This window comes from Fundulus heteroclitus, chromosome 5 (genome assembly GCF_011125445.2).
Source record: "Fundulus heteroclitus isolate FHET01 chromosome 5, MU-UCD_Fhet_4.1, whole genome shotgun sequence".
NCBI classification, from domain to species: domain Eukaryota; kingdom Metazoa; phylum Chordata; class Actinopteri; order Cyprinodontiformes; family Fundulidae; genus Fundulus; species Fundulus heteroclitus.
This window is the reverse complement of record NC_046365.1, coordinates 23,107,619-23,134,161: the sequence shown is the minus strand read 5'-3', so window position 1 is coordinate 23,134,161 and position 26,543 is coordinate 23,107,619. Positions and strand designations below refer to the sequence as shown.

At 41.2% G+C, this 26,543-nt stretch overlaps 1 protein-coding gene across 1 annotated transcript in view; it reads left to right on the top strand.

The window, feature by feature from the left end:
- xylt1 (xylosyltransferase I) overlaps nucleotides 1-26,543 on the top strand; it is a 127,714-nt gene that overhangs the window by 51,728 nt on the left and 49,443 nt on the right. The window contains exons 2-4 of the mRNA XM_012870222.3: nucleotides 13,625-14,204; nucleotides 23,570-23,742; nucleotides 23,840-24,042. Of these exons, the coding sequence (XP_012725676.2) occupies nucleotides 13,625-14,204; nucleotides 23,570-23,742; nucleotides 23,840-24,042 (956 nt within the window). The remainder of the gene's footprint in view (nucleotides 1-13,624; nucleotides 14,205-23,569; nucleotides 23,743-23,839; nucleotides 24,043-26,543) is intronic.

The following is a 26,543-nucleotide window of genomic DNA, read 5'->3' as shown; positions in this document are numbered from 1 at the left end:
GCAAATGATATACAAATGCAAGATGAAGCTGAATAAAATGTGGGATTACAATGGAATATCCGAAAATTCAATTCAATTTTATTTAAATAGCGCTAATTCACAACATATTATCTCAAGGCACTTTACAAAGTCAAATTCAATCAAATCATACAGACAGATTGGTTTCCTATCTAATGAAACCCAGCAGATTGTATCGAGACCCTTTCATGAGGAGCATTCACTCCTCATGAAAGACCACCGGGACAGTCGTCTGTATTTTCGATGGCTTTGCAGCAATCCTTCATACTGAGGGATACATGAAGTGACAGTGGAGAGGAAAACTCTCCTTTAACAGGAAGGAAAAACCTCCAGCAGAACCAGAACCAGGCTCAGTATGAACGGTCATCTGCCTGGACCGACTGGGGATTAGAGAAGACAGAGCAGAGACAAAAACCACATAAGTACACATTGATCCAGGAATCCCTTCTATCTTATATGGTAATGGAAGATCTGCCTTTCCTGGATGATGTCACAGCTAACAGAACGCTAGACCAGGTATACCTACGATGAAGAGAAAAATGACAAAAAGTTAAAAGTTTAAATAACTAACGGTGTACATTGGAGAACAGTAGGAGAACTCAGCAGAATGAGAAAAATAGGCCCTGATGTCCTCCAGCAGCCTAAGCCTCTAGCAGCGTAACTACAGAGATAGCTCAGAGTAACATACTCTAACTATAAGCTTTGTCAAAAAGGAAAGTTTTAAGCCTAGTCTTAAAAGTAGACAACTGAAAGATCTGCCTCCCGTTCTACTTTTAGAGACTCTAGGAACCACCAGCAGACCTGCAGTCTGAGAGCGAAGTGCTCTGTTAGGAACATACAGGGTAGTCAGAGCTCTGATATATGATGGAGCTTGATTATTAAGGGCTTTATATGCGAGAAACAAATACTTATAACCAATTTCCTGTTTTGCTATACCATGTGACTTATGTGTTAAAAGCAAAACTTTAGGTGGCAGCCATGTTGTCTATACTACATAAATTTAGGGATATTCACATTCTCAAACTCAGCCCTACACCTGGTTTTAGGAGGCTCCACAGTCACTCATACACATATAGAAACAGTCAAATGATAAATATACCAAACCAACCTCTGAGTCACCTCTATTACATCTTCAAGTGTCTTAGTGAATTATGTTTTGTGTTTGTACCTACCTCATCCTTGTGTCCAGGTCCGTCACCTAAAGGAGGCCCATACAGAAACGAGTGCCTTAAGACGGTTCCGGGCTGGACCAAGGCAGGCAAATGTATAGGGGAGCCAAGTTGAGCTTGTAGTGGTTTATGGGGTTTCTGCTTATCTTTGGTGTTTGGTTTAGGGTTTTATGTATATAGCTTGGGGTTTTATATGGTTTATGGTTATGGTTTATTAAGGGTTTTAGATGTACTTATCTTGACATGTACACCCCTGGGAGAGTTTAGTGGTTTAAGCCAGTTTAGTGAGACAAAATGTAAGGCGCCTGTTTTATCACTTGCTGTTCTGCTGCTGGAAAACATACACTGAATCCCCAACTGCCATTGCACTTGCACTTTTGGTATGCACACTTTTGTAAATAGGAATAATAATAATAATAATAATAATAATAATAATAATAATAATAATAATAATAATAATAATAATAATAATTATTATTATTATTATTATTATTATTATTATTATTATTATTATTATTATTATTATTATTATTATTATTATTATTATTATTAAAAATTCTGGACCACACCATTTCCTGCCTCTGCATCTTTCCTTCCACACCTCACATACTCCAACTGCTAAAGGCCAGCCATATGACAATTGGCTGAATGTGTGTGAATGTCAGTTTTGATGGTGTATAGTTTGGTGTGGAGAGGCAGATGTGTGTGTGTGTGTGTGTGTGTGTGTGCTGTCTGGATGCTAAGGTGGAAATTAAACTACAACACTGCATCAATATTTCCACCATTCTTTAGCTCTTTTTGCTCTAAAATTGTTTGCAATATGAGTTTACACACTGAGCAGATCTCCAGGGTCATCTTTTAACCTAATTTTCTACCTAATTCAATTTAGGTGGAACATTTTCAGAAGTGAAAATTCCTCATATCCGTGCAGACTCTCTCATGTTTCCTCCAAACCGGTCACTTCAGTTCATCTCCACATCAGTGAGCTGACGCTAATAAAACGATGCCCATTAACTGAATCATTTACATTTCAAGCATTTATCTGATGCTTTTATGCAGGGTAACACTTCCTCCATGTGAGAAATACATTAGCTTAAATTCCCAGACTTCATATGTCCTAAACAGCCAAGAGCAGGGATTTTAATAATTCAGCATTTGAGGCTAGAACACAAAGATGTGGTAATTCATGTTTTGTTTCGTGATCAGGGGACATGCTTCTTTCCCTCTGCTTGAAGAGGAGTATAATTATCGGTGGAAGTGGCAGCATCAAACAACCAGAACTTAATCTGGAGCACGGTCAGAAGCATTTGGCATTAAACGTGCCTTGAAAGTAGAGAGATTTCCCCCGCTTTTATCTTTTACATTCATTTAAGGTTTTTTTTCCCAATTTGTTTTATTAATTTATTTTACACAAAGCTTTTGTGGTCTGCAGCAACAGTTTGTTGCTTGCTCATTCAAAGCCAGATGAATTTTCTAAGTCTTGCTACATCAAGCAGGTTTACCGAAACACTTTTTATTGCCAAGAATTACATGTGGAGACCCGCACGGGTTATTACTTTAGCTTTGTATAAAGGCTAAGAGAAGACGGAAAGCTTGGCACCATCTTGAACAATATCTATCACGATAGCAGAATCCCTTGATTGCAATTATCTGACTGGAAAAATTTTGTGAAATAGTTACAGTTTTCCCTGTCTTTTAAATAAAAACTATCATATGAACCAACCCAGAACTTTGTGCTTAAATTAAACACAGTTCACCAGTTTTGTTGCCACAGTTTTCATTGTGTAATTCAGCAGCAATGCTGCTTCCCCTGTGTTTTAACGGTATTTAAGGTATTGCCACCTTTTTGGTTATCAAAAGGAACTAAATTTTAGAGACGTGGTAGTACAGTTTTTATGGGCTGTGATTCCGTTCAAGTATTTGATTATAAATTTCTAAGTAGTTAGTGTTATATAAAAGTTTTTTCCCCTCCTTAGAGAGTTCTTTTTTGTCACATTTAAATGTTTTAGATCATAAAACTAATCTCAGACAAGATAACCTAACAAGCCATAATGATTGAAATTTTAAGCTAAAAAAAGCTGTCCACGCTGAGCCGACTGAAATTGGGAATGCAATTTTCCCTCATATTGTACGTGACTTAAGTGTGATTACCAACACTTTGTTGGTTCGACTTTGCTCGCACTACCAGGCCACAGATTACTGCCCATTCCAGAGAGTCACAAAATCACTTCAACATAACCTGTGACAGCATGAAGAAGGCTAAAAGATCTTGAAAAGCACAGCATCAGGTCCCAGTAGAAAGAAATTCATTGACATTTATAGATATAGAAGGGGTTACAAAGCCATTTCTAAGACATGGATTACGGCGGAGACTCAACAAAGTAGCCAGCTGGACGAGAGCGTGTAGCGTGTCACACCCACACACTGGCCTAGAGGATTTTATCCGAATCGCTCTTTCATGAACTGACTAATGAAGCCTATAGAGGCAACTGTGGTAAATAGAGGACAATCTCATTTTACATGTCAGACAATTGTAGGGGCATGCAATGGAAAGACAATAAATGATATTTGACTTCAAAACTTGCACTACGCACCTTTAAGGCCAAACATGCTAGCCATGTGTGCTAGAGCTGCAATTTATTAGGACAGCATGCAATATGTTATATTAGTGGTGAATTATGCTCCAACTATATGACTTGTGAGAGAGAAAAAATTTAAAAATGTTACTATCTTCCTGCTTTTTTGAATTCATAGCAAACAGATAATGAGTACTACTGGAAAGAACATATTAATTATTTCCATCTCTAAAATAAGGTTTTGTTTAAAAAGTTGCTTTTTCTGCTGTTTTGGCATTTAGACAACATGGTTGTAGTTTCTTAAGGCTGTTGCCACATTAACAGCTTCTGGCCTTCCTAAGTTTCATGTTGCGTTAAACAACCAGTGTCTGCAAATACATTACAGGCACACAACGGCAGAATGTACGGTGTGTAACTCAGTGCCTTTTATCACAAACCGTTGATGCTAACTGTTGCCACCCTTGGTGCAACAACCAGTTATTAGATTTAGGGAGCAATTACTTCATCACCAGTGCCAAGTTATTGTAATAGTTTTATTTTATTAATAGATAAAATCATATTTTAAAAAGTGCTTTTTGTATTTACCTTTGTCTTATATTAAAATGTGTTTCATCAGACAGATTTAAGTGGGACAAAAAAAAAAACAGCAAGGAGCAAATCCATATTCCTGGCACAGCGTACTGCTGGATTATTTTCTCCAGCTATTCTTTTTTTTAATAATCACATAATAAGCCTCAAGTTTTAGAGAAAATCTGCAGAAATGCTGTATGGCCTGCAGGAACAAAGGGCCATGGAGTTCAGAGGCTAAAGCCAATAGTGGATGGATTTGTGGCTTCATCCCAATAAGTTAGTATTGAACCCGATACCGATGTCTGATCAAGTCCATTCAGAGATTGTTTAATAAATCTACCAGTCCCAGGTTAAGGTAACAAATGTTGAGCAACAAATAGAGGTAAAGTACATTAAAAGAAGTAATATCCAGGATTTCTGCCGATGAGAGATGATGGTCAAAGTAGCTAATGATGGTAATAACGACCTTGTTTTTTATGATACAATGTCCAGCAGCAGTAAGAGGCTTTTCTTTCATGTACTTATATTTAACTTTAGTTAGAAAAATTTTGTTTTAAATTATGAATAAAGATAGTATTTCATTTTGTTTGTACACTGCTCTAATATGCTAAATCTTTAGCTGTTTTTTGTGTTTTTTTAGTGTTCAAACCTTACACTAAACACACCTATTTATCTGTAAAATAAAAATGGCTTTCATTTTCATCCTGCTATATTGTGCTGGGTGAATAAGTAATGAGATCAGTAATGACTCCGAAGGCCCTCTAATGAGTTATAAATCAGCCAGCATGAACAAAAGAAGTGACCCTGAAATGATTGTAAAAGCTACAGGGAAATTTAGCAATTATTGTTCTGTTTTTTTTTTTTTCTTGTATATAGCCTTGTTTGACATTCTTAAGTGTAAAAAAGCAAAACAAAAAAAAAATGTCTAGCTGCAGCTCAACATTGGTAATTAAAAAATAATTTGCCCTTTTGTTTATTTGAGATTCATAAAAAAATGTTCAGCTGCACAAACTCAAATGTTGAGGATTGGTTCTCGCTGTGAGCCTGTGACTAAGATGACTGACTCACTCTGATTGCTTGAATGGTTAGTTAAAGCATTTTTTGCTGCTTTTTCTTGACTTAACTTCGTTGCAGACTTGGCTTAAATGTACGTAGAAGTGAGTCAGCCTGTACAAACTATCGCACTTTAAATTTGATTTGATAAGTTACTGATGCTTGCTAAGGGTACACAGGTTTTTGAATAGAAAAAGAATATTAATTATTTATTGATTCTGTATGCATTATCATAGCTAGGGGATAGCTAAAGATCACAGTTGCCCACAGAATTTCCAATTAATGAAAGAAACCTTTCAATTCCATTGTGAGCTTACGCAAACTCCCCCCACAGTTTCTATATAATCAGTTTGAGTTTCATGTGCCGGTTTGCAATTTGTGATGTTTAAGGAACTGAAACTTTTCTGTCTGTGGTTACAAGTCCAGCTTTCTGTGCATTTTCTTATCTTGCACAGCAAAAAACCCATGTGTGCAAATACAGTCAGTGAAGCCACATAGTTGCAACAGAAAAAATGTCAGTAGGGATGAAATGGGAATTCTGCATCAGTTTGAGAGCTCACCTTTGACCCCAGGTCCCAGTGAAAACCTCATATTCTTGTCTCAATAATGTCTGAATCTTTTCTCTTTGTTTTTTTTTTTGTTTTTTTTACCAGAATCTTTGTCTGGTTCCTGAATATATTTCTGCTTTCAATTCAAACAGTGCTTCTGACTCAAATTTTCTAGACAGAAAGTGTTAGTGATTTTCACTCTGATAAAAAGACACTCTCCCCCTCCAACACTTGAGCTCCGGGGCTTGTCAAAGGGCACACAAGCAGCTTCTGTGCATACCAAACCCAGTTCATTCGGAGCTGCTGCTGCTGCTGCTGCTGCGGGTGCTAATCGTGTATTTGCTTGCACACACACACACACAGACACACAGACACACACACACTTCTTTCACAATACATGTGACCAACATTCTCCAGTATTTGCCTCCGGTAAAGACGGGGTTTGAAGGGAATCTCTGAAGGGAGAAACTGAGAAGGAAAGCTTAGAAAAATGAAAAAAAAAAAAAAAAAAAAAAACAGAAAGCAATGAAAGCTCTCAGCTCAGTTAACAGCAAAATGACTATGTTTTCAGAAACCACAAAGATGCGTCATCCTAATGTTTCCCAGCCATGGATGTGCACTTTATTATCTTAATGTTTCACCAGGCTATGATGTCTTCCTCCCTTTCCATTTCAAGCAAGCAATCCCTTAGTTTACAAGTGAATCATTAAGAATGATTGGTAACAAATAGGTGGACTTTGAGAACCGGACATGTGGGTTCTGGATCAGTCCACTTATTTACTGACTTTTACCCCCATTTCATCCCCAACCGCTACCAATTTGTCCCCACTTTCTTTTCATAACTGTGAATAAACTTTCGCACACACAAATTATTACCATTGCCAGAGTCATCGTCAAAGTAGATACTAAACTATCTTAGACATGGTAAGTATGAAATGCCCCATGGACCATTTTGTCCTTCAAAAATGTCTAAAACAGTCCTTCAAAAAAATTTGTTATAAAAAAAACTAAGTTATAACGGTTACTAACATTTATTTATTTATTATGTTTTTTGGAGCTGACACTATCAATAGACTGTTGCAGTGAAGAAAGAGCTGGCTCATAAGAATTGGAGTTGGAGACGCCTGGTCTAGAATATTCACTAAATTATCATCTTAATCTTCCTTTTCTTGTACCATAAAACAAAAGCATGTCTGACTTCCAGGCTCCTCTCATCAACACATTCAACTCCATTCTGGCTCATTCCTCAGTAAGGCATCCTCAGGTGCTAGAGCAGCTGTGTACCAAGTCTGTCAAGTGCATCAGTCTTCCATGTCGTGCCAGACGCCACGTCTTGCCCAGAGAATTGCTGCCACTTGGTTCAGGTAATTAATCTGAGCTCGTTAGCCACACGAAAGGCAGGTTGTACAGGGACTTGCCCACACACTCCGCTTTAGTAACCGCACACGGTTAAACCCTTATAGATAGTAAGAATGTCAATTTTAGAGTGTACTGAGACTTTTTTGGTTTGGTCAGCACCACGGTTTCAGGTTTGTAGGGGCTGTGTAATGTTTGTGGAAATGTAATGGAAATCTTGAACATCATTAGATTTTTTTTAAATAAACTAAATAGTAATATTTTCCTGGTCTTCTCATCAATCCAAACACGCAAAACGATGAAAATTCATTGACATCTATTAACAATTATTCCAGATCAAACAGTCATTTTCAGTATTTCACAGTAGAAAATCCATCCATCCATCTTCCATCATGCTTATCCCTGTTGGGGTTGTGAGGGATTGCTGGTGCCTATCTCCAGCTGTCAATGGGCCAGAGGCGGGGCACACCCTGGACAGGTCGCCAGTCTGTCGCAGGGCTTCACAGAGACAGACAAGACAAACAACCATTCACACACACACACTCACACCTAAGGAGAATTTATAGAGGCCAATTAATCTCACAATCATGTTTTAAGACTGTGAGAGGAAGCCAGAGTACCCAGAGAGAACCCACGCATGCACAGGGAGAACATGCAAACTCCATGCAGAAAGACCCAGGGTCTAAGTTGAACCCAGGAGTCGCTGCAAGGCGCAACCCACTGCGTTTTTGGAAATAGAACATTTGCAAATCCAAGTTTTGTCTGAAAGAACAGGCTTTAAATCAAGCTTAGTAGACCAAGCTTGTCTTTTCCAATGGAATTTAGTCATCAATGTAAGTCAGGGGTATAATAATAATTCCAGCTCACAAAAAGGGACATGATATCAGGTTCATAAGAACATAGGAAGATTTTAGCAGTATTTGTTTTCTTTTTTAATGAAAATTAAGACCTCATCTGAATTTGTTTTCACTTCTAAAATGAAGATTGAATTGAATTTGAATTTAATTTCTTTATTTATCCCCCGCAAGAGAAAAAGAGAGAGAGAACATAAAGTTAAAAGTTGAAATTACAACAAACAATACAAACTGGAGAACAATAGGAGAATTCAGCAGAGTCAGAGAAATAGATCTTGATGTCCTCCAGCAGCCTAAGCCTATAGCAGCATAACTACAGAGGTGGCTCAGGATAACCTAAACCACTCTAACTATAAGCTTTATCAAAAAGGAAAGTTTTAAGCCTACTCTTAAAAGTAGACAGGGTGTCTGCCTCACAGACCAAAACTGGGAGTTGGTTCCACAGGAGAGGAGCCTGATAGCTAAAGGATCTGCCTCCCATTCTACTTTTAGAGACTCTAGGAACCACCAGCAGACCTGCAGTCTGAGAGCGAAGTGTTCTGTTAGGAACATACAGGATAGTCAGATCTGCATTTAACATTGGAAAATCAACAGTTCATACCCTAGCTGAGCCCTGTGCAGTTTTATCTCCAGATTTATACCTTTAAAAAAAAAAGAAGAAAAGCCGGCTGAAAAGGTGGGGTGAATCTACCTTCCTTCCTTTCAGATCTTCTGTGGGACTGTGAGAGTAAATGATGGCATTAGGAAGGAAGGGAGCAGGGTAGACCAGATGAAATGTTTCTCTACTTTTGCAAGAGCAAGGGATGAAATGGGGGAGAGGAGGAGGAGAGGGGTGAAGCTGGACAGGTGCTGAGAGACAGATATGTCCCTTTTTTTCTTTGCTGCACAGGAGATTGAGGAGAAAGGAAGTGAGAAAGTGAGAAAAAAGGACAGGTGAACTATTTCCCCCAGTGGGAGAGGAAATGAGGTAAAGTGGAAAGGGCTAGCTTAGTATTGAGAAATGGACTAAACCATCCCCAGAGGGGGAACTGAAACTCCCAGCTCCATGGGCCTCTCTCTAAATGTACCTACCAGTGATGGATGATTTTTTTGTATTTACCCCCTCTGCATTTTCCTCACTCTTCAGCACCGCTCAGGGCGCTCTCTGCTTGTGTTCATTTTTGTGTGTGTGTGTCTGCACAGCCACCTCACCATATGCCAGGCAATCCCTGCTTTGCCTCCCTGACATTCCCAGGGAGCAGAAAACATATCCCCAGCAACAATCGATAGCTCCCTGCAGCTCCATGCCCCATCTGCAGTCCAAGGCAGCTCTGTCTCCTATGAGTGCCTCCCCTATTAATTCTGCGTCCCACCGTTTCCTCCCAGTCTTTGAGATTAAACGGCAACACAGCTACTGGAGTCCTTTGCCCACTAAAGGAGGACTAAAGGAACACTGCGTGAAAGTTGTAGATCCAGGGGAATCTCCCTCAGTTTCTACTGATACGTGCTACTCGCTTGGACTTGGTGCCACATGGGGGCTGCTTCTCTTGGTTTTGGTTACTCACACCAAATCAAATCACTGAGACCAGGAAGAATTCAAGATGACATTTTTTTTAAACGCCTTAGAAATCTCAGACAATTTTAATTATATCTGAGATATCTGTTGGTTAAAGTGGGTAAAGTCACAGTTTGCCTTGTGCCTCAGTTTTACAATGTGTGTGCATATATGTACTGCTCAAAAAGTATAGGGAACACTTGGAGCAACATTGTGTTGTTCAAGTGTGCCCTCTAATTGTTTTGAGCAGTACACACACACACACACATAAAATATGTGTATGTATATATATATATATATATATATATATATATATATATATATATATATATATATATATATATATATATATATATACAGTGGATCAACAAGTGCCACTGCGACAATCAAAACTGGTAGCTCAAAAGAGGACAATCAGGCTACCAACCGATCGTTAGTGCCCTGATGGCTGCAATAGCAGGGGGGGACAATTGCACCTGTAGGCCTCCACCCCGTTTAGCAACAACCATTTTCACTTCACAAAAATGGTTCCCTTTCTCCTCTCTCAAAACGACGTTCCTCTCTATCAGGGTCAAGAAACCCAAACAGGACTGCGGCCAACCTCCGGCTGAGCTTGTTGACCCATTGTGCGACGGTACTGCTTATAAGGCTGAGTTTCCCTTTAATTCCTCCACCTGAACAAGTCTCTCTGACAGGATACAAAACATTTCATTTCAACAAAGAAGAACCCCGTCCAGAGGACCTTCTCAACTTTGGTTTTGGGACAGCTTTACTGAGATCAGAAATCTAAATCTAAATATGCCGTTTAAAATGTATTGCATAATTTTTTGTAGAATTGTCTGTGTGATCGTGCCCCTGCTTGTTCTCCTGGAAGCCAAAATTAAAGGATTTGATGCTCTTCTACAAACTGTAAAATATTTGTACCCTCTACAATAAAAAAAAAGGTTAAAAAAAATAAAACCACTGGACTTCTATTCTGAAGCTGAAGACATTTTGCTTCCCATCCAGGAATCTTTAGTGTGGAGTTCCAAGCTTTATAGACCTGCTGGCCAGGCCTCGTTAGAGCTTAGATTTACATGTAGATTCACCTGGAACTGATGGCCCAAACATTAGGCTGATCGTTTGCCTGGCTCACAGGAGAAATGTTGTGGTCACATGTATGAAGGTGTGAATCGGAGTGAAACCTGGCAGGAATCAAACCTATTTCTGTGTTGTAAGTTTTTTAAAAGTTGAAACCTGAGTCCTCCTCTACTTAAAGTTGTTTTTTCTCGCTTCACGTAAATGGCTTCCTTCACCCCTCTCTCAAACCATCTGTCTTCTCTGTCCAAAAAGACTAAAGCAGACATTTTTAATTGAGAAAGCTTCCTGGATGGGAAGAGAAAGGTCTTCAGCTTCAGAATAGAAGTTCAGTTGTTTTATTTTTTACCCTTTTTTTCTTGATTGATCATGACCTGGATGACTGAGAATCTTCACCAACAAGCCTCTACTATTACCTTTGCTTTTGGGCCAACAACACACCATCACCACATATCAGAGTAGTCATTTTTAATTTGGCAAAAGACCACTTGGAAAAACACTTCAAATTGAATAAATCCATTTAATTACTGGCATCTCACCTCTGACTTATGTGTTGTGTCTGTCTTCTGATTGAGGGACACACTTGTGGTGTTGTTTCTTTTTTTTCTTTTTTTTCCCAGGCATTTTTTCCAATTTAACTGTGCCCCTCATCTTCTCATATCTCTCACAGCAGGGATCAAAGCCGAAGTGCCTTCCGGGCAAACACATGCTGCTTGTACTTCACTCTTTCTGCCTTAAACAAAGAACAACACACTCCACCATGCACTTTTAGAACAAAATCCACTGCGAGCATGAGCTTTACAGACGTAATCGTGGCTGCACGCAGCCTCGTTTTACCTCTGGAAACATCCAGTGACTTGCACTGTGTGGATTAGCTCCTAAAGCATTCCCTTTGAAATTCTGCAGGCAGGGATTTCTTTTTAGGTGATCACCGGCCTAAGCAGCTGTTACACACAGGATTAGCAGGTTCTGCCATTCACAAGAAACACAGTCTGTTTAAACTAGTTGAGGGGGGTGGGGGTGGGGGGGGTGGAGTAGTCACAGACCGGGGCAAAGGGGAGATGGGGAGAGGTTATGACAGGCGGGAGAGGTGGCAAAGTGGTGGATTAATAAAGAGGAGGTGAGAAGAGGGAGAAAGGGAGGTGTGAGAGAGACAAAATGGGTAGCAGATGATCAGAGAAGAGGAGGGAGATTTGCAGGAAAGGAAAAAAAAGGACGAGGGATGATCGAAGAGGAGCAGAGGGGAGGGACCGGGATGTGTGAAGAGAAGTGTGAAGGGCAGGAGCGAGGGAAGAGGCAGAGATTCGGGGAAGAGAGGCAGACAGCTTAAACGCATCTAATTTAGTGCGAACCAGACCTCAGCCAAGGAGGAAGCTAGAGGGAAATGACAATGAGAGCGTTGCTCCCCTTCTGTTTTCCCCGCAGTTTGGTGTTTTGCTGTATAATATCATCCCACTCCTGTCTGTTTGAGCGTGAAAGTGCGGCACCTTTGTAATTGTGCCGGTACAAGGTGTTTACAGCGAGGAAAGGTCGACGGGGCGATAACAGGCCTGGCTGTAGGGGTGGAAAGACATTTTCAAACAATCTCACTTGTCTCGCTCGTGCCTCTCGCCTGTCCTGCTTCCGATTCTCTCTATCATAGCCCCGTTTTCAGACATATCCCTGCTGTCACGGCACCTGGCAAGAGTATCCAAACCTTCGGAATATTTCCACGCATTGTCACTTTACACAAACTCCCTACTGTATTTATTTGGTATTTTATGTTTTAGGCCCAACTCATAGTGGTCTCTACCCGTGATGTGGAAGTGGGGCCCGACACATCACCATGACACTTTTCCCATCTTTATTTGTCAAAACAATTTTCAGAATCCATGTATGATTTAAATTTTCCCCCTCACAGTTATCCGCTGCTGTGTGTTTTTTCTGTCACAATGAAATGCATTCAGGTTCTGTAGGAATAAGCCAACAACTATGCAAAAGGTTTAAAAGGCCTTGTAGGCTGCTTCTTGCCTCGGCTGCTCTTCGTCGTCCCCCCCCCCCTCTGACTTTTTCCCTTTGAACTTTCAGATTAGCTTCTGTAGAAGGGTGCATGATGGTTTTTCGTTCTTTTTCGTTTCATGCATCACAGCGCATTTCAGTCGAGAGAGTCAACACGGCTCGTACCCCGTGCCAGCGCTCCTTCATCTCTCCCTGCTCTGTCACTCACCGCCATGTTTTTTTTTTTTTTTTTTTTTGTGCTGCTCTGCCCTGTGCCCCCTTATGCTTTCAGCCTATTCTACTGGAAAAACACAGGACGGGCACAAGCAAACAATCACATTCGCTCTGGGACTATCTCCAATATGCAGCTATGCAGTGTTGAGAAGTGCAGTCAGACGCCACGCCTATGCAATTTCTTTGCATTTTTATTTGTCTCCGGCAAAAAAAGAATACACACACGCACACACGCACACACACCAACATCCGTGCTCACTCTCAGTCATGTTCTGCACCTTTATTCCCTCTCGGTGTTTTGTTTACGGAGCACTGGGCCTATTTGAAGGAGAATTTAATTGAAACCACGGGCTAATCTGATGATGGCACCGAGCTACAGAGTCCTTAGACCTGTATCACCTCCGGTTACGTCGCACCCCGTGGTACCTTGCTGCTTCATTTCATGCCTCATAGTTCAGTGCCTTGCTGCCTTGTCATTAATGCCATGTTGATTGTTAATCCAACACTTGATATGCACGGAGCTCTCTCGGTTCTGATCTTGTGTTTCTTGTTTGTGTCTCCCCCTCTTGCTCTTGCTCTTACCTCTCTCTCCCTCCACACTGTTTACCCAACGCTTCCTTTGTCTCTGTCCTCCTCTATTCCACTTTTCTCTCTCCAGGACGGATATTACTCCCACCGGCCAAAGGAGAAAAGTAAAGTTGACAGCAACAACGAGAACTCAGTACCCAGAGACTTTGAAAATATAGATAATAGCAACTTCGGTGCCCGTTCGCACCGGCAATCTGTGGGGGCCACCAGCAGTAAGCAGCGGGAGCGTCTGCAGGGGAAGGCCCACACCCAGCAGCAGGCCTGGCATGACAGCTCTCCCAGACTGGGCCGCAGCTCCAACGAGATTTTGCCCATTGGCCACCAGTCGCTAGAAATGGGGAACAATGCCTCCTATCCCGTTGACCACGGCATCGCGGCAGGCCTGCAGCAGCACAGTCGCGCCTCGCTGGCCCAGACTGCCCAGTCCCAGCACAGACATCAGCAACCGCACAGGAAGCAGGAGACTACAGCCACGCTGGAGGTCACGTATGATCAGCCTCCAAAGTGCGAGATCAGCGGCAAGGAAGCCATCTCTGCCCTGTCCCGAGCCAAGAGCAAGGAGTGCAGACAACAGATTGCTGAGGTCTACTGTAGACACAAGGAGGGCCAGCTAATGCCTGACGCAGTAACCCGCTCCTGCCCTATTGAAGGTAAATGCATTATTCTAGTGAAACATAGTAATGGTTTTATGTTTACAGATTTTGCATGTTCTCCTCACAGATGGGGCTTTTGATCACTGAGACGTTCTTTCACAATTTAAAATCTAAATTACAACCGGAGTTCTTTCTACGGAAAACGAAAAACAGCACACAAAGCTAACGGCTACATTAGCTCTCTCGTTGGCTTCTTCCAGGAGAGACACAGCAAGAGACAGAAGCAGCAGGCCAGGGTCACTCCTTATAAGAAAGAGAATACAAAATTAATTGTTGCATTCGCCCAGTTAGTGGGTTTGAATGAGAATGAACACAGAAATGTGGATCCCGGGGTACTTTTTCTGTGGCAAAGACACAAGACAAGTATATATAATGAGCTATTCATCAGGACAGAGACACCACTAAACGTAGAAGCCCTTTATCTGCAATTATTTCTATGGGAACGAAAACTAGGAGAATACAACAGGGTTAATCTCTGCAAAAGCCCTCTAAATAACTACATCTAGGATGGAGACACAATTCAACAAAAGCACTGAATCAAAATGACTTTTTATGGGAAAGAAAAACTAAGAGCACACAAACTATAATGGCTCTTTCTCTTTCAGTGATTCTGTCTAACAACTACACGTAGCTAAATGCACAAGCGCTGAGCCTGGAGTTTAAAAAAATAAAAAATACGGAAAGTGAATTGCTGCAGTTGTTCTATCACTGCCAGTAGTACTTTCTATGGAATGATGTTGATGGCTGAATTAGCTCTCTCAGTTGTTACATCAAGAAAAAAGAGACCCAGCGGCACACAGAAGCGAGGTCTACTTTCTATGACAAGATAACAGTATATGTTAAAGTCAGTTTTCTATCAGACATTTGAACTTATTTATGAGCAGAAATTGTAATTTCCATTTATAAAAAAAAGGTATCACCACATCTCACAGCCAACACTGAGACATCTGAATGCGCATTTAGAATCTGATTTAATTGTCAGAGCTGTCAACAGAGGAACTTTTTGATTTAGATTTTTCCTCCTCCCCTCTTTGTCTTCCCTGCTGTTTGGAATCCTTTAAAAAGAGCTGCAGTTTTGCTTTGAGACTTCATTTTCAGTCACACCTCACGTTTCAGTGGTGTACCAAGCAGTGGTGATGACGGAGCGGCATTTGAAATGACAAACATCCTCACTGTGGAGGACTTAGAACCACAGAGGGGTTGCAGATTTATTGTTTTTCCTTTTTTGACATGTACTGTAAATATTTTAGTTTATGAAACAAACTACAATTTCAGACCGAAATAACTTGATTAAAGACACAAAAATGCAGTTTCTATTAGGAGTTCTGCGCATTAAGGGTGAAAAGCTCATTAAACAACACAGACTCATATGTGGAAATATTTATCTCTGAATCTAATAATTGGTTGCGCCACCCTTGGCAGCAAGAACTGCTAGCTGGTAATGAGTCTTTTACATCACTGAAGAGGAAGTTTAGCCCACTCTTCTTTGCAGAATTGTTTTCATACAGCCTCATTCGACCGTTTTCGAGCTGAACAGTCTGTTTAAGATCATGCAACTACATCGCTGCTGGATCTAAGTCCAGACCTTGACTTGGCCTTGCCAAAAACCTCATTTTGGTTATTATTATTATTATTATTATTATTATTATTATTATTATTATTATTATTATTATTATTGTACACTGGAGATAGGCACCAGCAACCCCCGCACCCCATGAGGGATAAAGCGGATCAGAAAATGGATGGATGGATTATTATTATTATTATTATTATTATTATTATTATTATTATTATTATTTAGTTAAAGGCAGACTTGCTGGTGTTCTTTGGATTATTTCCCTGCTGTGTAAACCCCAAACGATCTTTAGCTTGAAGTCTCAAACTGAAAGCCTGGATTTTCTGTTAGAGCCAGACCATTAAACTACCACCGCCATGTTTGACTGTTTTGTTTAATGCCAGCTATAACATGAGACACACATTCATTAGAGCTCCACTTATGTTTTCTCAGAGTCTGCAGGGTATCTTTTCCAAAGGTCCTGAGGATGATCAAGGTGTTCTTTTGGAAAATGCGAGAAGGTCCTTTGTGTTATGCTTTTTTCCCCACGAGTGGTTTTCACCTTGGACTGCTCCTATGGAGGCAATGTTTGCCCTGTACCTTTCCTATTCCTAAATCATAAACACTGACCTTGACTGAGGAAACTGGAGCCTGTGGTGCTTCTGACATTGTTCTTGGTTCTTTTGAGTCGTGCTGTTAGTGCACTCTTGAACTAGTATTGATAGGCGGGCCATATCTTTTTACCTCCATCGTGTTGCCAGGGAGGTTCTGCTTTACTGCTTTATTGATTCTCCGGGTCAGGCCTTGACTAGTGAAACAGAACCCAAAAATGGTTTGGTTAATCACAGCTTCTTATTGTTTTACTTGCAGAGAAATTAGTGTTAACACAGGGATTTGGCTTGGATTTACTCAGGCTACCTCTGTCTGATGTTAACATATCTAAACATCTCAGAAATGTGCAATAGAGAGTAAAACAAGGAGACATTGGGATTTTTTATAGAGCTGTACAAAGGATAAAAATGGTAATTTTTGTAACGTTAATCACTTATCATCATGATAGTGTAAAAAAGCAGAAACAAATGTAACTTTTTGATTGAGCTTTCACAGGAAAGCAGGAATTATAGATAAAGAATAAGAGGGACTTTCATTGCATTTATCATAATTTTAGAGCTCTACAATAAATGAAATAAAACTGAGGGTTCAGGGAATTTATCTCCTAGTGGAAGTCTTGTTAAGTTATTCCAAAAGTTTTTTTTTTTCCACCTTCTTGTCCTGTTTTTCCATTTAAATTTTCTCATTATGTCTGCCTAATCTTTGCCATGAAGACTCCTTTTTTCCAAAGAAAACAAAGAAACTAACCACTCCACAAACTTAAGTACAGACGGCAGGTTTACAGCGGGGCTTAAGTAGACGGAGGAAAAAAAAATTCCTCTTCTCGTAATTGCAATTTCCCATCAAAGCTAAGGTACGCGCAACCCCCTTCCAATGTGTAATTGGTCAAGTAAATCGTTGAAGAAAATCGCGATGCTGCTTGTGTTCTCTCCAAATTGGATTTTTGGTTTTGTTTTCGTCAAGCTGGCCACAGAACACAGGTTCCCTGTTTTTTTTTTTTTTTTTTTTTCTTCAGACGCCCCCCCGCTCACAATTTTAAGGGCATCTGCAAGCTGGTTGTGGATTCTGTAAACAAAATCTGTTGCGCCGGCAGCCATCAGCGAACGGCACGCATCAGCAGGCATGTTTAAGCGAACGCTGCACACACATACATGTGAGCGCACACGATGGGAGTGGACTTTATGCAATGCGGACAGCAGGAGAGGAGGAGAAAGCTATTATACCTCCTGCCTGTTCTGCTGAGATACCTCTCCTGCCCTGGCTCCTGTTGTTCAAACTTGACGGAGCACAATGACTTTGCAACTTTGGCGCATTTCCCTCTCCCCCGTCGACGGGAGCGTCGTCTGTCTGCGGCTGAGCTCTTGTCATCTCACACAGCAACTCGCATCCCACTCGAGCTGACAATTTGATCAAAAGAGACAAAGAAATTGAAGGGGCTCTCCCCTGGTGGCTGGGCTGTAACAACACAACGGCTAAATTAAATCACTTGTCTTTCCCTTCGTCCGCCTGCTGCCTGCCAACGTGTTATCTCTCCTCCCTTCCCAATCAAGTCCTAACCTTGTTAGCCGAAATTTGCCCAATTTGGTTTGATCGGCATTCTGTCCTCGAGGCCCTGGCTAGATTAGTAATTGTGTTAGCTCTGTATTAGAGTCGTAGAATTTAGGGGGAACACGTTCACCCTCTGTGATCTCATATGCTAACCTTTCTAACGATGACGCTGAATCAACAGGAAGCTGATTTCTGGCGGGAGTAGGGTGGCCTGATTTGGAAAAAAAGTCCAAATTACAGTCATACACCCTACTTGGGTGGGACTTGGTAGGAAACAGTGATGGGCCCATGAACCATGGAGAATTATATAAATTTTTTTAAATAACTGATTATGGGTCACTTTTAAAATCTTCAAGAGTTCTAAACTTGCAAAAGAAAAACATGGATTGGCAGGTATCTGAATAAGTAGATGTCCTAACAGAAGTGACCAGGCAAACCTTAGTGGGTAGTTGCAGATCTGGAGCTATGAAATCACTGGAAGTCCAAATGTTTGTAGAGGGATATTTTGCCCAACAAGCTGTTCTTCAGAAAACTGTTTCAATAAAGAGAATACAATGAATTGATAAATTAACCAAATGGCAAAAAACAGAGTACAGGAAAAAAAAGGGCCCACTTACACCTGTGATTTGCTGTCTAAGCTGTTCTATAACTGTGTTACAACGAGCCATTCTTTTACTTAGAGCTCCTCAGGAAAACCTGTCGTATGCTCCATTAAGAGCACCCATAATATGAGAAAATCAAATCACCAATCCATAGCCCTGATTTTCTGCGGCACAGCCTTCAGGTTTCATATTGTTGACTAATAAAACTGTAAGTTCGGTGGGAGAGAAAATGTGATTGGACTTTTTGAGACTCCCATGCATCAAATTTTTTTTGCAACATCCAGCTTACGTAGATGCTTTTTGTTTGTTTTGTTTTTAAATTACATCTCGTCTCTATTTTTGCTGTTCTGATTATCTAGTTTAAATCTTACTGACAGATATGAAGTTGGACTGGCTGTCTGAAGGAACAATGTCTTGCTAAAACATTCATACCTTGTCACTGTGTTGAGGTGTTTGGTTGTGGTTTTTTATTTAGATTCATGTTTTTCTTGTGATTTATTATGTTCTACGTGTCTTGCCATATTCTGTTGTTCTTTTTTGCTATTTAGATTTTTACCATATATTTCTCTTTTCTGTTTATATTTGTTACTTTTATCCTTCTAATTTAATCTCACGTTGATTTTTACTTGGAGCCGTGTGTTTGTGTTCTCAGTTTGATTATTTTATTTTTTCTCGGTTCAACCCCATTCATGTTTATTTCAGTGTTTTCTTTGTATTCCGCCCCCTTTGACAGCCCTAAAAAAGATCCACTAAAGAGATTCCACCTATGCGGAATCTATTCTCAATATAAATCCAGTGGTTGTATGAAGTTCTCCAAGATTTAGAGAACATTAGTAAAGAAACTGGACAAACAACCATTCTCACACACACTCACACTTTAGAGAAGCCAGTTAACCTAACAGTCATGTTTTTGGACTGTGGGAGGAACCCAGAGTACCCAGAGAGAACCCTGCATGCACAGGGAGAACATGCTAACCGCATGCAGAAAGACCCAAGGCAACGGTAGGACTTGAACCCAGGACCTTCTTGCTGCATGGCAACAGTGCTACCCACTGCTCCTTCATGTAGCCCCCTAACATTTGTCATTTACCTGAAAAATCTGGCCTTTATAGAAGAGTTGCAGGAAGAAAGCCATTTCTGAACTGGCCAGGTAAAACCAATCAACGAAGCATTTAAAGCACAATGTGTAGAGAAAAGCTAACAATGCACATCCTTTTCGTTTCTTTTCTTCATCAGTGAGAAAGAAAATGGATGGAGCCTAAACCTAAGCGCGATCATGGAAGAAAGCCGGTTAGACGACCAAAGCATATTCACTTGTCATAATGGCCAAGTCAAAGTACAGACTTAAATCCAACAGGGGATGTGTGGAAAAGTCTGTAAATGTTTGTTTACACTGTCTGCCTATGGGTTAAAAGAATATGATGGTTAGCGTCATAATTTATGCCTGTCTGCACACCCTGCCACTCCCCCCTGCTCGGTTGCTATCAGCTTCACACTTTACACCTGTTTCCTCCACTACATAGGCACTCCATAGCCACTGGTTCAGTGTCATATTATTAAAAGCTCCTGCTAGAGGATATCCAGCGTTTTTTTCCCATGCTTGATCTCCATGCTTTGACCTGGATTTTCCTGCCTCGCCTTGCCCTTCTGATTTCTGGACAGTGACCTTGTTTCTGCAGTCCGACCTACAAGCTTTTTTCTAGCGTTGGGATTTATCTGCCTACCTCTGATCACCTGTGTATGACCCTTACCGTTCTGCCTGATGCCTCTGCAGTGCAGAGCCCCACTCGGACCACTGCCAGGAAGACACCAGGTAGCTCCTGTGAAGGTTCCCTGCCCGCATCCAGGTTTCTGTTTTCAGTCATGCTTTTAAAATGCAGCTCTTGTGTCTGGCTGGAATTTCGGGGTCCACGCTCTAGTTGTCACACAAGCAACTTTTGCTGGCTTTTTGTTTTGTTTTGCTTGTTTATTTGCAAGACTCACGTTTTTATCTTTTAAAGCAGAGACCACGCCTGAGACATTTTCTAATGCAATTTGGTACATGCCCGTTGGGACCCAACTCAGCTCTTATTCTAACCTGTTATATGAGCGTTTTAAGATGGAAGGTGCGTCAGAGCTAGACGTTACACGGGATGATGGAGGAAGGGAGCGGGATGATAGCAGATGAGGGAAAAGGCGGTTTCAAAGATTGATAGCAAGCTCTTAGCTCAGGTACACAGTCTGCTCAGAGAGTACGGCGCACAAAGCTGCTCTTCTGCAGATGAACAGGTTGACCAAATTGACAATAAAAAAAAAAAAAGTTAAGCTCACATACGTGCACAGAAGTGCTCATTAGTTCAGCCAGCCAGTCTTGCTCGCACTCTCGGGGTGCTTTGAGAAGCGACGGGCCAATTATTTGACTGCAAAGCAAGCCAGTGGATCTTCTTAGCCGGCCACCAATTACCGTTCAATCTGATACGGCCCGTAGCAGATTTCTCTCAAAGTGCACGCGCGAACACACACACACACACACACACACACACACAGACACACACACACACACACACACAAAGAGCAGAAAGAGCTCTTTCTGAGTGAATGGCAGAAGGTAAGGCCAGCTGGAGCCAAGGGAGCGTGTCATTAACCTCACTGTTGTCGTCGGCCTTTAAATAAATCCACCTTAAATTTCAACAAGTACAATCATTTCACCAGAATATGGATATGACAGATACATGACCCTAATTCCTGTGTAATTACAAGGCCTCTGGGCCAACAGAGAGGGTTTTTTTTCCCCTAAATGCCGCCCCAGGGGGGTGAATAAACAGTCCACATGTCAGTATTCCCTCAGGTTACTCTGTCTTCACCACAGACAGGCTCTTGGGGGCTGAAGCCAAACAATTATAGTAATTAATCTCCTTAGGGCATGTTTAGTGAACAGAAATCTCTCTTAAGCTGCGTGTGTACATTAGCTGTGATAACTGAAAATTCAGAAACAAACAATGTCTGTGATAGTGCTGGGATGGGGGGGGGGGGCTGGGGAGGGTTAACAGCTTTAAGGAATTCAATCTCAGTCCATCCTTTTTATGCTGCGCTTCTCAATCTCTACAGTTAATTTCGCATAGTAAGGAATATGCTGGTAGGATCTCTTGGGTGTTGGTAGAAAAACCATTCAGTAGAGCTAAGAAAGGTTTCCAACGACTCTCCATGGACCGCTGGAATTGCTTGGTCTGACGGGCCACGACCAGGGCGTGTGTGCCCACATTCGTGTTATGTTGTCATCTTTTGCAAAGTCCAAGGCGCCTTCAGAGAGTTGGGCCTGAGAGGAGCGATGGCACGCTGTCATTCTGAGCTACGCCCAGATTCCCAGAGGAAGCTCTCAAAGGGATTCCTGTCTGGGGGAGGACAGTGGTTACAGCAGATTTTCTGTGGTTGAAATTGTTGAAACGCTTCCAAATCAATCACATGGTAACTGGATGAGTGACTTGTAGCGCCGTGCTTCTGTGCTATTACATCTTGTCTAATTCTGTTTTTTATTGTGTTGTTTGGTTTTGTAATTGTGACAAATTTGGGCCTTATATTTGGCATCTAATTTGGAGCATCACTTATTTTCCCTTGTGTTACAGTCTGCACCAGAGTGAGACTTTTTTCTTAAGATACTCACACACCAGGGGTTTGATTACTTTATGTGGCTCCCTAGGGTTTCTGCAGCCACTTTTGCGCCCTCAATTCAATTCAATTCAATTCAATTTTATTTATATAGCACCAAATCATGAAACATGTCATCTCAAGGCACTTTACAAAATCAAGTTCAATCATATTATACAGATTGGGTCAGATTATACAGATTGGTCAAAAATGTCCTATATAAGGAAACCAGTTGATTGCATCAAAGTCCCGACAAGCAGCATTCACTCCTGGGGAACCGTAGAGCCACAGGGAGAGTCGTCTGCATTGTCCATGGCTTTGCTGCAATCCCTCATACTGAGCAAGCATGAAGCGACAGTGGGAAGAAAAACTCCCCATTAACGGGAAGGAAAACCTCCGGCAGAACCGGGCTCAGTATGAACGGTCATCTTCAGTATTGGTTAACCTTAGACCCTTGTTTCTGTGATCAGTTCAGTTTTCTGTTTAGTATTAATGATAGTGGTGTACTTTGGTTCCTGTTTCAGTCAGCTTCTGTTCATTATTATATCAGTGCTTCTGTAAGATCGTTATTTTTTGCCTTCCATATTACTTTGGTTATTCCCTCATGTTTGGCCATTCTCATGTTCCCTGTTAGATTCAGTTACCCCTCTGCCACTGCCAGTTCGTTGCCCCTCCTCTCCTTATCCTTAATTGCTTTACTCGTCTCATCTGTGTAATTTACCCCTCCCATCATCCTACTTAGTTCTGGTCTCATCTTTGCTTTTCTCCTGGTTCCTGTTTCCCTGTCATCTTGTAAGCAGTCTGTTATATTCTTAATAAATTATCACTACCCAAAATGCGACTCCCAAGCTCTTGTCTGTGTTTCCATCACTGCCATAACAAACCTGACGAACCCAAAAGGTGAACCGAGAGACAGACAGACAGATGGATAGATACTTTGTAAAACATAAAAATCAGAAGCTTATTTTTCTCCTTATTTCTTTTGCTACATTAATTTTTTTTACCTGAGTGTTGTCTTTGGCTTTTAAATTTTATATAAAAAATACACATTCTTAGTTGGGCTAAACCGCTTGAAACCAAGTGGCCTTGTAGTCTCAAGTATTATTTATCAACTGTACCGTAAAAAACTGGTAAAATTGCCCAAAACAGATCTCAACAGAGCATCTTACAAAAAGGCTATTTGAGAAAAACGTAGCTAAACCTAAAAAAAAAAAAAAACTCTTTGTCTTTATATATACTTCCTCTCTTCCTTCAAATTTTATTAACGGGTAGTTTTTATTATTTTCCTTTATTTAAACTGATTTGATTTCGTAATTTCCCTCAAAAAACTGAAAACCATTTGAATTTCCTCACTGATTAGGCAGTTATGAAGACGAGTGACGCTACATAATTATGCCCATTCTGTCTGTTAACCTGTACAGGTAAAGCCAACGTGAACATCCAATGGGATGAAGACTCAGTGGAGAGTTTTCCATCCAAACCAGTAAGAATAGTGTTTGTCTTGGTGATTCATGGTCGAGCTTCTCGCCAGTTCCAGCGTCTCTTCAAAGCCATCTACCACACCTCCCACTTCTACTACATACACGTGGACCAGGTGAGCCACGGGAACCTGAAACGTGATCTGAAACAAAGCCAAGCCACTGTGAAACATATTTACCAACAGTTTCGTTTCGACTCTGTCTCCGACATAGCGCTCCGACTATCTGCACAGGCAGGTGCAGGCCTTGGCTTCCCAGTATCCCAATGTGAGGGTGACGCCCTGGCGTATGGCCACCATCTGGGGGGGAGCCAGTTTGCTGACCATGTATCTGCGCAGCATGGCTGATCTGCTGGCCATGAGGGACTGGAGCTGGGATTTCTTCATCAATCTCAGCGCTGCAGACTACCCGATCAGGTGACAGACAACCTCATGTTGACAAAGGAAGACATGCAAGGTGTAAAAAAGCAAATGAACAGTGTCTAGAAAGTCATTTCTTTGAGAAACTCTTATTTTTAGTAGACCATGATTTGACATTTGGTTCATCATTTTCGTAAGGAGCCTTTTTTGCACCTAAAGGAGTCATACAAGTGAATTATTCAGACGTATAAACAACTATCTGGAAATAGCCAACTACTGACATGAAATCAGTTAAAAAGCATTTCTCCAAAAGCCTGTCGCACTTTATGATCGAGATCAGCGTTAAACATAATTTAGCTTGGCATCTTGGAAATAAAACAAAAAGAAATGAGGGACGAGTGAAGACTACTGCAGTGCATTGTTGAAAATGATTTTTCCTTAAAAGAACGCTGTTGCCACAGCGCTATCCCACTCTCAGTCAATGCAGAAGTAATCCAATACCCTCCAGTCTATGCTTCTGTCGTTAGCTGTGAGCTTTAAACACAGTCAAACCAAACAGATCGATGATGTAGAACCTCTGCTTTCTTAAACCCTGCTCATTCGTGCCCTTTTTTTCCCGAACATCTGCCTCCTAGCTTTCGCTACATTGAATACCTTGCATGTTGAACTGATTGCGATTTAATTGCTTAAGGTCAATACCCATTGACTTCCCAGGTCTGTTGTGGACCTCAGAGTCCGAGAGTCATCCCTCCAACTCCAAAACATCCTACTTAAGAAGCTGTAAAGTGTAATTAACTGCTGCAAAGTCTACACAGGCGAGACATGAAGTCATGGAAATAGCCTTTTTGGAGGAGAAATTTTCATGACTGGTGTGAGTTTACAGTCCTTCTGGGATTTGAGGGTCCGCTGGGTTTTTGATGTAGCTCCACAGCAGCCAATTAAAATCCCCCTATTAACGAGAGTTATCTCCTCTGCACAGCCAGATGTCCACCAGTTGAATTCAGACAAGCTTTAATGGCCACTGGGTGAGAGAGCTGTGACGTCTCCGCAGCTGGAGCGAAGATGCTGGTGCTCGTGTGTGGGTTCAGATCATGGGCTGATTCAGTCTCATCTCTTTAGCCTCATCAATGACACGCTTTGGTTTTACATCTCTGTTCTGGCGTCAACACTGTGTGCACAACTGTGTGTTTTACCATCTTAATAATTTCTGGTCTTAGCCCCTGTTTGTGCAAAGTTGTGCAGATTTATCCTCTCTAAACGCTTGTTAGGTCGCCTGATTAAAGATATTTGCGAGTGGGCTGTTTCCCTTTTTTATTTTGCTATCATTTGCATGTAAAGGGTGTTGCTGTTGGAAAAAACGGCTGACAGTGGAGGTTTTTAAGCCCTGTCTGCTAGGAAACGGAACGATTGATGGAGCGAAAGAGAGAGCAGAGAGGCATAAATGACAGGAGGAGGAGAACGAATAAGCGGTGAGAGGAGGGGAATGAGAGGAAAATCTACGTTTGGGATCCACACAATTTGAAAATATGGAAATTGCACTCTTGTATCTCTGCTCAGGAAGTGCATGTGCAGCCACGTCATAGATTCAACCGAGTCTGCGAAGTGTGGGTTATTATTGAGTTGAACTTGCAGATTTTTATTTTTTTTCTTCCTCCAAGTGTCAAGTCTGGGTTCAAGCCTAAATGGGAGTGAGCACATTGCTGCTCAAGTGCCCTCAAGCAACAAACTGACACCCATTCAACCTTTTTTCAGCTCAGAATCCTTTCTGCTATCGTTAGGAGGGAATCTGAGGAAAGAAAACATAGAATAAACAGCTGCAAATTATTATTTTGGACTTGAGGCAGTGAAGCCTCACTCAACAACCAACGAGGCTAATGAGGCTTTACAGTTTCCAAAAGTAGACACCAAACAACAACAAGAGAGTTGGTTTTTATAAAATACAATAACATTGAGCACTAGTGCTTTAGGACACAGGTTTTGTCTGTTGCTCATGGTTCTACAGCCCAGATGAGATTCTATTGATACGATCATCATGACTAAGAATGTGACGATTTCACTGACATGAACAAATTCCTTCTATTGCTTCTATTTTAAACAGCAAAGCAGCACTCACACTTTCTGCTGCTGAAATACTTTACTGCCCGACATTAACATTTTACAGATGTAATCCTGCTATCTGTACCGTTGGTTTTCATACATACAATCAAGCAAAAAATGTTAGATGGACACAACTTAAGTCAAGTGCTTATTGTGGAGAATATTAAAACTTGTATGCCGATGTGCTCCTTATGCAGTAACACAACATACTAATATCAGCTTGTTACTTAGTTTTGCTGTCTGCTCTGGTGGAGCCTGCAGTCCACTACTTACCAAAATGGCTGCTCCTTGTTTGCCAACAGTTGTTTAAAACAACACAACGCTGATAAGAGTGATGGGCAGTACTCCTATAGTTCCCACACTTTGACAGTCTGTGATTGAAGTATTTCCAAACGGACAGTTGTTGTTTTGTTTTTTTGCAGGAGCGTGGAAAGGGTAGCAGCCTGATCTAGGCCAGCAGA